At 51.1% G+C, this 11712-nt stretch overlaps 1 protein-coding gene across 1 annotated transcript in view; it reads left to right on the top strand.

Annotated features, from left to right (window-relative positions):
- Window positions 1–10056, top strand: part of PTPRT (protein tyrosine phosphatase receptor type T) — a 1070914-nt gene extending 1060858 nt beyond the window's left edge. The window contains exons 30-31 of the mRNA XM_019636904.1: window positions 962–1097; window positions 1863–10056. Coding sequence (XP_019492449.1) covers window positions 962–1097; window positions 1863–1916 — 190 coding nt within the window. The 3' untranslated portion in view covers window positions 1917–10056. The remainder of the gene's footprint in view (window positions 1–961; window positions 1098–1862) is intronic.
- The last annotated feature ends 1656 nt before the right edge of the window (window positions 10057–11712 follow it).

Here is an 11712-nt window from a genome sequence, read left to right as displayed (position 1 = left end):
CACTGAAATGCAGGCACTGGCCAGTGAGTGGAAGCAACTGTCTGTACTTGAAACATCTGGTCGCTGGATGTCCTGTAGATAAAACATCTGGCAGGCTGACGAGGGCCTTCGTTTCCGTCCAGATGTTCTTTAGACACAGACCATTACATGAAATCATTAGTTGCTCTTGGCAACACGCCCGGGAGCTCTGAATCAGGCAGCTTCCTAAAGGGACTTCCTGTAAAGAGTTGGAGGGTGTTTCTATGAAGATGACTTATGCATCAGAAGGAAAGGAGTGATAGAGCGATGACTCTGCCAAGAGCCCTGGATCGCTACTCTGCAGGCCTGGAGGGTCTTACTTACCACAGGGTGTACACACAGAGGCTCGTCACTTCAGGATACAGCATCTCAGACCCACCCCAGCCTCCGCCCCTGAACCCCAGGCTCGCTGGCCCCAGGCTAGCAGAGATATCTCTGGTATTGCCATCCTTAGTGGACGGGAAAAACTGGGAGGGAAAGCACACGCAAACTTCCACTGTCTTCACTGGATGTGTAGGTGGTCCCAGAGCATCCTTTCTGGACAAGGATGGAGACACCCCATGAACAAAGACACCCTATCTTTCTGGCCTAGAGGTTTGGGTCTGTCGCCAAGAATGACTATAGCAAGCTCATGGAACCAAGGACACATCAAGCTAATTGAACTCTCAGAGGTCATCTAGCCCAGCCCCTCCTCCATTATGTGAATGAGAAACTTAGGGCTCAGGCGCAGAAAGTGACTTACCCAAGGTTAGAGCCGGTTCATGGCAATGACACAGATGGGCCTCAAACCGTTAACTCATGGCTGAGGCTCAGGCTTTCGCCATTGCCTTTCCTTGCATTTGCCGGCCCACCACTGCTGATGTGGCTTTAGGATCAGCAGGGGTCTGGGGTGGGGGGGACGGGGTACCCAGGAATCTGGCTCACCCCTTTACTCTGTGTTTAGAAATGGGGGAGGCCGCAGCGGAACCTTCTGTGCCATCTGCAGCGTGTGTGAGATGATCCAGCAGCAAAATATCATTGACGTGTTCCACATCGTGAAAACGCTGCGTAACAACAAGTCCAACATGGTGGAGACCCTGGTGAGTGTCCCAAGAACTCTTCTCCAACAGCCCGGGGGTGGCCCTAGCTCCCTGGACCTGAAGAACACAGCGCCAAATAGTAGACACACTCAACGACTGGGCGCTTAGTGAGTGCCTGCAGTCTACCCGCTTTGCACACACTGCTCTCTGCTCTGCTTTCCTCGCTCCCAACCTCGCCAACTTCTCTTTCCTGCACGCCAGTCCAACTGTCTATCCCGGTATGTGTTTCAGCCCCACTTCGTTTTACTCCCTGCCCATTCTTTAGGAAAGGATCACATCACAGTTCTGGATGAGTGGAGTGTGAACTATGTTTTCAATTCAGTCCAGTCCTATTATAATCTATGTTTGCAGTATCAAGTATTGGTCTAGGACACTATTGGTCTAGGACACAAAGAGATGGGGCAGGCAGAGCCCCAGGGGATAGGATAAGACCTAAGACCCACTGCAATGATGGAGACAGGCCATGCACTGGAAATTTGCACACCAGTCTTTAAAGCTACTCTAAGCATGGTCCTACTCAAACTCAGGTCCATGGACCAGCAGCCCCAGCATCACGTGGGAGCTAGGTACAAAGGCAGAGCCTGGAGCCCCACCCAGACCTACTGAGTCGCCATCTGCATGGATAGTTCTCAGTTAACGAACGGTTAGCACAGATGTGGATACAGTGTTCTCCAAAAATCTCTGTCTCTAAACGAAATGCATTTTCCGTTTCCTTTTGGTTTCTGTCTTGTCTCCCCTTCTCCCTCCTGCCTCTCCTCCTCGCAGGAACAGTATAAATTTGTATACGAGGTGGCCCTGGAATATTTAAGCTCCTTTTAGCCTGATGGGATGGGGAACCTGCCGGCATCCAGAGGCTGTGCAGCCAAGCCCGCTTTCTGTGGATGGCAGTGACTGGGCTTGGGCTGACGCGGCACCCTGCCCAACTCCAAGGAGAAGACTGGTGGTCCCGTGTTCCACAGTGGGCTCTACACCTTCCGAGGGGTCCCCTGTACCTATGAGAGCTGCAGCTCCGAAAGGCCCTGGCCTCCCTTCCACACCCGAGCAGCCACAGCCACGGGCCCACGCAGCAGTGTACCCATAACAAGGCCCCGGATTTCTCGGTTCCCCGAACTCTTGCTTTTGCTCTGTTCAACTGTGTGAACCTCATGGCGAGCCAATCGTGCAGGTGCTGGGAGTGGCTGGCTTGGCAGCACCTCCTCTACTGCTCCTTGCAAGTCGGGGGGAGGGGGGCGGGTATCTTCTCCTTCTCCAGCTATCGTGGAAATGATTGGGTTCTTGGGGTCCCTGCTCTGCTGCCCCCTGCAGTGACTTTTAGCACCAGACACCTGGATCATGTGACCTGAGGATGCTCCGGAGACCTCAGCAGTGGCCCCCATCCTGCCACCCGGCCTGCATGGGGCTTGGCCCATGACCATTCTGCACCCCTCCCCCAGCCTGGCCCTTGGTCTTCTGTCATTCACTGGCCAGCCTGCTGTGTCTACAGCGCGCTTGGATAAAGGTTTTCTTTGCGTTTTTTTTGTGGTCCGTGGGAGGGGGTGGAACTGTAGGGAATTGGCTGTTCTTCCTTGTCTTTGTGAAAAGGGACCGCCGCCCCCTCAGAGGCAGAGCTCTCACTGATTCTGTGTCCCTTGGGTGGCGGCTCCTTTGCGAGGGATGCACAGGAAAAGATTTAATTATTTTCCAAAGTATATATTAAAAGAAACATTTTTTAGGGGAAGGGAGCAGTGTAAAATCTTAGTCTCCTATGTCAAAAAAAAGAAATGCAGGGAAGGGAGGAAGTTTGGATGTAGCTATAAGACAAATCCTCTCGGGCCTGTAATCTTTCCTGAAAAGATCCTTAAAAGGTCCCACCCTGGGACAGCACAGCCACTGAGCAAGGGAGAGACGGGCTAGTCTGAAGATGGTCCCTTTGGTTTCTGGGGCACCAGCATTGAGCATAATCTTGACTCTCCACATTCAAAGTCCTAGAGAAATGCAGCTGCCATCTTGAAAAAGGCCACCATGGACCCACTTGTGCTTCGGTTTAAAACAGGCCACGAGCATCACACCTGGGAAAATTGGGTCTTGCCCAAAGTCTGGGTGAGTCCATGACAGGGAACCAACATTTGTTACCAGGTGTGGCACATTCCACGTGACACACACACCATCTTACAAGCCCCAAGGGTGAGCTGTTAACCTTTCATCACCTCCGTGTGCCAACTGAGGAAACGGAGGCATCCTCCTGAGTGGTGAAATGGTGGGTCCCCAAAAAGGCGAGTAATGGCGATGACACTTATTTTCCTTGTTTCCTTCATCCTCTCTCAGCCAAGCAATTATCTGATGGAGGGGAAAATAAGGCCAGGGACTTCTGAGCAGAGAGCTTCACAAACAGAAATGTAATTCTTCCTTTCTGATGTCAGTTCTTCTGGGATGCCCAGAGTTTCAGATATATTTTAGTGCCTCATTCTCAGCTCCCTAGGAAAGCTAGTCTCATCTAAGTTCTTAGCCAGTGAGAACAATTCCCTGTTCCCTCAGGCTCAGAGGTCTGCCAGGCAGGGCCGCTCTCTCTTCGCTAGTCTCCAGAAGGTGGTTGGGCACAGTATCTGACAGCCTCGGGGTGGCCTGGGATAGGCAGCTCCTTCTTGGAGGCTGGTCAAGCCCTAGATAGGGCACGGAGAGCACAGAATTCAATAAGCCACCGTGTTCTCCCTCCAGAGCTCACTGCGTGTGTGTGGAGGGGGGACTGAACCCCATACAGTGCACAAGTGTTCTAGGAGCCTAGGAGTAAGAGAGACCGCCTAGGGCTTCCTGGAGGAGGTGACATACATCCCAGCTGGCTGGCAACAGACAGAATAAGGAAGAAAAGGAAATTCAGGCCAAGGGATCAGCATGTGCAGTGGCAGAGGTATGGAAAATCCTTGGGGCGGGGGGCAGTATGGTGGGACATCAGCCCACCTAGAGCATAGCGTGGCAGGAAAAGGGCAGGAGGCGAGCCAGGGTGAGGGTGATGAGTGCCCGGCCAAGAATACAGACTTGGCCCCGGGCCACCAGGAGCTTCTGAGTGTTGTGCTCAGCTCAGTGTCGGAGAAGGCTCCCTCTGGGGCCGGAGGGCTGCCTCTTTTCCTTTCATCACACACTGTGAAAACATTCCCTTACGCGTGTACTTTAATATCACATCTATTTGTCTGTCTGCTCATTATTTTGTTGCTGGAACAAAATATGCAGTGGATGATGAGACTGTACTTCTGTGAGAAACCAGGTCTCTGCTCTACCACGGAGCAGGGTGACCAACCCAGAGCCCACAAGGAGGGGACACAAAAGGAGCCCCCAGGAGCTGCTCCTGCTGGCCCGGGCTCTGAGACTGTCTGGAAAGTCCAGGGACCCGACTCGAGCAAGGAAGGGCTGTCATTTGGGAGGTTCAAAAGGAAGCATCTCAAAGCAAAGGAAGGCAAAGGAGCCCCTCGACAAACTCCCTCTTCTTTCATGGGCCCCTCCCCGGGTGGGCTTGAGCAGGTTCCCAGGCTCCAGTCCCCACTGGTCCTGCCTACGTCCCCAGCTCCAGCCCACTGCTCCAGCCGGCCTCCCCCGAGCCTTCAAAGAGCCTGCAGCATAGCAAGTCATCCTGTTAGATGCTCTCTTCTCAGATCTTGGTTCATTCGTACAGAACCAGAGGGGGCAGGGGCGGGGCTCCCTAACACAAATCCTAGGATCTGTTCTGCTTAGGAACGGGTAAAATCACTGGCCGATAAAAAAATGGCAGTCGTGGCTATCATTTCGAATGGTAGGAATTGAAAATGTGACTTCAGGGAGAAGGAAAATTATAAAAAACTCGGGCTATGGTAACCCAAAGGCCGGGGATGGTTCACCTGGCTCGTCCCCTCATTTCCACACAACCCAACCACCTGCCCAGAAGGCAGGGCAGTGAATAGGCCTTAGGCCAATGTACACAGGAAGCAGCTGAGGCTTAGCGATGGGGATGCCTTTCCCAAGATCCCACAGGGCAAGGGTGTGGCAGGACTTGGATGAGATGGGGCACTGGTGCCCAAGAATTTGGACTTGGCCCCTTCCCTTGGAAAGCTGAGCAAATACCCGCTGCCCCAAGGGATTTCCCCACCCTTCCCCACTTACAGGGGGGCTCACCTTGCGCTATGCAGAGGAAAAGGTGCATTTAATGCTGAGTGTCCACAACAGGGGCTAGCCTCTGGTCTCTGGGGTGCCAAAGGGGGTGCTCCCACTTAGTATAGAGCCTTACAGTTCTCACCTCCCAGTTAGAGACCCTGTTTGGAGAAAACGCAAGGAATTAATGAGAAGCCAGGAACCGTCCCCACCTGCGTATGCTTATGGCCTAATAGCTTCAGGATACATCTCAGCTGTACCCAACATTGGGTCCGCTCACTTTTTCTGGTGTGAAGATCCTGGTTCCCCCAGGGGCCCCCTGACTCTCTAGATGGCGAGCACATGCCTCCCTTCATGGGAACAGAGGGGTCAGCTTGCTCTTTTGGGCCGCCCTCTCTCTGGGTGTGGCCTGAGCAATGGGCTGCCAGATCCGAGCTCTCACATGGGGCCAGCAGACTGGCCTGGGGACTCTAACACGTGAGCTCGCTGAATGCTCAATATTCCTAAAACGTGTTTGTGATTGTCACCATTTGACAGATGAGTAAACCGAGATTCAAGGGAGAGAAATCACTTATTTGTCCACAGTTCCACAGCTAGTGAGGAGGGAGCCAGGATTTAAACTGGTTCTTTTTACGTCGAAGACAACGTTTTTCCACCATTGTGTCTCAGATTTTCCCACAGGATTGCCCATAACAGCAAAAGCTCGAGTAAACCAGGGGCTCTTGTAAAGCCCCAAGCAGACAACAGTAAGCTTGAAATTCCCTCACAGTTTCATGTTTTCCTTGAACAATCATGCAATATTTGCATTCCACTCTAATTTAGCCTGATTTCTTTTAATATGACAGTATAAATATGTTTAACCACACGTACCCTGTCCCTCATGTGTCTTTGATCCCCTCAACTAGCTATGATGGACCCCAGGGAAGGGTGAGTCTGAGAGGCACAGTGCCTGAACCATCTGCTTCCGCCTGCGGCCAGCTCCAGACTCAAGTTCAAGTCCAGCTCACTCCCTCTAGGCAGGTCCTTTGCTGTGAGGGGGGTGCCCTGTGCCCTGACCTCACCGTTCACAGGTTGATCTCCACTCGGGTCTCCTCCAGATGGATTCTGGAAGGAAACCGTTGACATATACTAGAATGATGAGGACAGGCCCACCTGGTGTAGCAAAGACTAAACCCATAAAACCCAAAAGGGAAAGAAGACAGACACGGCCTTGCTCAGCAGATTCCTGAACGCTGCGCCTATTAGAAGCTGGTGCCCTTTGTCCGGGGGGGAGTCTCGTGGTTGCTAAGATGCGCACATCTAAGGACACACTTCCTAAGAGGGGCTGTGGTCTGGAAGGCTCCTCACGTGCCTTCAACTACGCATACTTACTGGGTTCCTAAAACATGCAGGGCCCTGGAGGGGGTGCTTCCAGGAAGTACAGGTTACTACGGTACAGCTCCTCTGTTGCTGAGTCATGGGGCTGTCATGGAAAGAGCCCAGTCTTCAGTTCTATTCCCAGCCCAGCCATTCCTTGGCTATAGAATGTTGGGCCAACCAGTTAATGGGAAAAGATGTGAAAAGAGGAGCCTCGGCCAGGTAGAAGAGGTAGAGCTGGAAAGCTTTGGGCAGGGAAACAGGAAAACAAGGCCAAAACGCTGGGACCCAAAAGGAATTCTCAGAACCAAGGATGTATATGAACGAACGGGGCACAGTGGTTGCTTCTATGACACAGCAGGACAGGGGATGGGGAGGGACTGGCCAGATCCAATTGGAGCAAGGATGTGACTTTACAATAAGTCTCAGCGTCTTAGAGCAAAGGTTATCATTTTCCCTCTGACCAAAAATCATATTAATTCGTCACCTGTTCCCTGTGGCTAAGCTAGCCCCTGCTGTGTGTCCTCGCCAGGACCCACATTTGCTCAGCTCCGGTGTGAATACCTGTTGTGTGCATTGAGGTGTCAGCCTAGCAAGGCGCCTGCAGACAGCAGAAGTGAGGACCAGGAAGGAACACCGGGCACTTACGTCATCTCTGCAGGAGTAACTGCCCAACCCAGATCCAGGGACACTGAAGGAGACTGATAATTCTCCTGTACCTCATGGCCTTAGAAAAGAATGAAGAAAGCCACCCTCCCTTAGCCTGCATCTAATCTCTCCTGGGTTGGACAGACAAGCCATCAGCACCAAGCTGAGTCAGGAGAAATGCCATGGAAACCGTGGGTGAACCCAAGGGTAAGGTGAGCAGGATGCTCACCCTAAACCATAAAGCCAACACATCGTGTTGGGCCAAGCTCCCTGGGAACAAATAGTCAACCCAAGCTGCAGGGCGGTCAGGAGATGAGACATGAGTCACCCAGATGGCCACTTCATCTCAAAACCCTGACGGCTTCCCCCATCATCCAACTAGTCTGAGTTCCTTCTCAGCCAATGATGCCAGCTCCAAATCACAGCCAAATCAAACAGGGAAATAGGAAAAGTGAATCCAGCTAAAGGAGACCAGCTGAGACTCAGCCTTTCTCCTAATTCCCATGCAATGGTTCCATGTTGGAGGTTTGCCATGTTTACAGAACTGGAAGTGGTAAAACACAAGCCCTTGGCTTCCCCTACCAGAGACCTGCCTTTGAGATCATATACTCACTGAACAGCAGAGAGAGGAGTCAGTGGCAGAGGATGGAGGGCTCCAGTTTCCTCTGACACATATTTCAGGGTCATGGACATGATCCTGAGAAGCACAGCAGAGAAGTCTAAGCCGTGTTTGTGCTCATGAGCAAACTCTCCTCTGCTTTATTGGTAACGAGAGAGAGGCTTTTGCATGGCACTGGCTATACAAGTGTCTTGTAGAAACCAACACTATCTCTTGGATGCATCCTGCCTACTTCCAGAAGAGGCAGGAGAAGGTCATCAAAAGGATCACATTCACCCCCTGAAATCCACCCACGAGTGTTAGGGCCGCTAGAAGAGGCGTCAGCACCCATAACAGTAGACCCCAGGCCTTGCATCCTAGTTATCTATGAGGTTGGGGGAAGTCCATTGGGGCTGATACAAGGGGTGTGGGAGGACTCAGCACAGCAGAGGGTCCAAGGGAAGCGCTGTTGGGGCTTGGTTACCGTGGAACCTCCTTCTGGATCTGAGAGCTGCTATGAATGGCGGGATTTGAACCTTTGGCTGGGATGTTCAGAGAGTGAGGGTCTGGGGGCCTTAGAGTGTTGGACAGGAAGGCATTGGAATTAAAGCCTGGAGCTCAGCGTAATTAGTGGAACTCATGGTTCCTCGGTGAGTGGGTCTCCTCTATTTGGGGGAGGTAGGGGAATGTGAAGTAACCTGCCAAAATTGCAAAACTGAGTCCCTGTACACACACTGCAGTGCCTTTGGGCTTGTGAATACAGACAGTGGGCCTCTTATGTGATGATCCAAAAAACTCTCAGTGCCGCCATGCCCCTCTCTCTCCCATGGAAGAAATGATATAAGATGTTCCTTGGGCCAAAGCCCCAGGGCAGTCTAGAGGCTCGGAGGGCAAAGTGGTGTCATCCCAGCTCAAATCAGTCTTCTGAAGGGTCGGACAAAACACTAGTGCCCACACCCTCCACAGGTCTGCACATTCTTAGACAAATGCAAGCACAGTTTTCTGGTCCCAGGTTTCTCCGATGAGTAGAACTAGGACCAATGGATGAAACTTAATAGCTTAATGAAGGAAGAGTTTGCTGCCCATCTCAGCAGCGGTCCAGCAAAAGCCAGACATCTCTTTAAATGGAAGCAGGAGCACTGCTGAGATGGCCTTTAGGTTCCTTCCACGCTAGGTGGGGGAGAGCTTTTGGGGCTGGGATGGTGTTTGGACTCCCGTGCTCCTGCAGAGCACAGAGCACAAGCAGGTTGTACTTGGTTTATGTAGGTTGGAGCCCCCGGTTCTCCTGCCCAATCTCCCCACCACACAGGCCATGCTGCTCTGGCTACATTGGGGGCTCATTCTGGCTGGTTCTCACCAAACAGCCCAGAGAGAACAGCTGCTTTTCCATAAAGCCGATGCCCGCCAAGATCTCTGATTAGACCAGGCGTAATTCAGACCACTGGCCGTTGGTGACAGCCAGAGCCAGGAAAGGTCCAAGCAGAACCAGAGCAGGGCTCTGCTTGCCATAAACATCATTTCCAGAGGTTAATTCTACCCCCACTCCCCACTCGAGGCCTGTTGGAGCAGATTGCACAGCAAAAGCACAGTGACACTTGACACATGATTGTCATCATTCCCACCATTATCCATTCCATTGCCAGGTGGATCCTGGTGCTAGCCCAGGTGAATCCAGGCTAACCCACATTAGAGATCAGACTCAAAAGCACTTTTCTACCTTCTCTTTTCACCCTACATCCTACTACCCAATGAGAAGCAAAGGCTCGGGGCTTCTACCATTGCCTTGGTTACTGGACACCATCATAGCCCTCTAGGGCCATCACGGGGTTCCCACTCAACTCCCCGGAAACTGATATTGTCACATCCACGGGGCATATGACATTGCATGAGACCCAAGTCTCCACACTGTTCGCAGCTTCCTCGTGAACCCCAATGGCCTGCACTTGTACAGTTTGGGTGTTTGATAGATAAAGCACGTACAAGAAGAGAAAACAAAATAAATCAACTTTTTACAAAAGCCAGCACTGTGCTGTCAATGTTCTTTTTTTTTTTTTTTTTCCTTTCCAATTCTAGCTTAAGAAAGCAGAAGGTAAATAATGTCAGGTCAATGAATATCAGATCTATTTTTTGACTGTACATTACAGTGAAGTGTAATCTTTTTACACCCGCAAGTCCATCTTATTTATTCTTGTAAATGTTCCCTGACAATGTTTGTAATATGGCTGTGTCGAAAGTCTCTACAATAAAGCTGTGACCCTGAGATTCATGTTTTCCTAAGATATTTGCACTGGTGTCTTTCTGGGGTGGGGTGGCGGTGAGGTGGGTACAAGTTGAAGAAGGATGAGAAAAACCTACAGGTCTCTTTATGTTCATTTAATCCTCACATCTAAGACCCAGGAAATGTGTATTATCCCTTCTTAGCAAATGAGAAAGTTGACGTTCCTACACATTAAGGGGGTTTCCGTGATTGCACCTTGCACTAGTAAAAGGGTAGAGTCTAAAACAGTTTTCCTCAAGTGTGGTCCACAGAGCACCGGCATCCGAATCACTCGGGAAGTCTGTCAAATACGCACATTTGAAAGCCCCTACAGAATCACAATTTCAGGATCTGCATATTGACAAGCTGCCTGGACACGTCAGCTAGCTATTGCCGCGTAATATGCCACCCCAAAGCTCAGTGACTTGAAACAACAGTCCCTTATGGAGGTCAGCTGGGGCTTGGCCGATCCAGGCTGAGCTCAGCGCATCTCAGTTGGGCTGCTCATGGGCCGGCTAAGGACTCCCCTGTAGGTCAGGCTTTCCTGGGACGCCTTGGCTAATGCAGCTCTCACTCTCGTCCTGGGCCAGCAAGCTAGCCTAGGTAAACGCTTCTCATGGTGATAGCAGGAGCATGAGAGAGAAAGTCCAACCCTGTAAGTCGTTTTGAGTCACGTCTGCGACATCCCATTGGACAAAAGCTGGTTGCACAACATACTCAGAATCAAGGGGCAGGGAAATACACTCCACCTGTTGACACTGACCCTGCTTCTCAATGTTCCAATAAATGCTGAGGTTCGGTACCGAACCAATGGTGCCAGAGGCAGCCTTCAAGCCTCTCATCTCAGAAGGTGGTCCACAGATCCACTACATCAGCTCCCCTGAGAAACTTGTAAACATGTAGGTAGAGTCTGATTCAATAGGCCCAGGATGGGTCCTGGGAATCTGCCTGCTTACCTAGCACCCGGTAATACAGGTGATGGTAATACACACTGATATTCATCATGATAATACATTCAGGTGCCCTCGCCAGGAGGGACACCAACCCTTGTGTGCCCCAACCATGAAGATTGACCAGCATAGCACAACTCTCTTTCCATGTGAGACCCGAGGCAGGTGTAAGTTTGCAGACTCTGGGGTGTTATGCAGGCTGACTATCGCACTGCTCTCCTCTCTGAATGCCTGTGAGTGAGAGGCTTTTATCTCAGACAATTACCAGATATCTGAGTGGTTGGTTTAACATGAAGCCTGGCTTTGAGAGTCATCTGAGCCAGGAAGATTAATATCTCCTTTTGAATGAAAAAGACCCTGACAGCTCTCCATGCCCAGATAGAAGGTGAAGTCACCCCTCTATGGGGTGAGCAAGGCAGGACCAAGGAGCCAACCCCATGACCATGACTGACTCCATCTCACCCTAGTTTCCTCTACAATGGCTACAAATACACAGTAAAAGCTGGAAACTTGACCACCGAGCCATTATTGAGTGAATCTGGGAAAAGATTCTTCTGATTATGAGACACAAGGAGCTAAAATGAGAATCATGATCAGTGGTTCATGCAGAAGACATTTTGCTACCTAGAAGATATAAAGAAAACACAGTGTAGAGAAATGCAAATAAAAACCACAATGAGATACCACTTCGCTCCGGTCAGAATGGCTATC

The sequence above is a fragment of the Hipposideros armiger genome, unplaced genomic scaffold (genome assembly GCF_001890085.2).
Source record: "Hipposideros armiger isolate ML-2016 unplaced genomic scaffold, ASM189008v1 scaffold_31, whole genome shotgun sequence".
Taxonomy (NCBI): domain Eukaryota; kingdom Metazoa; phylum Chordata; class Mammalia; order Chiroptera; family Hipposideridae; genus Hipposideros; species Hipposideros armiger.
Note: the sequence above shows the minus strand (reverse complement) of the source record. Positions and strands in the feature narration are given on the sequence as shown.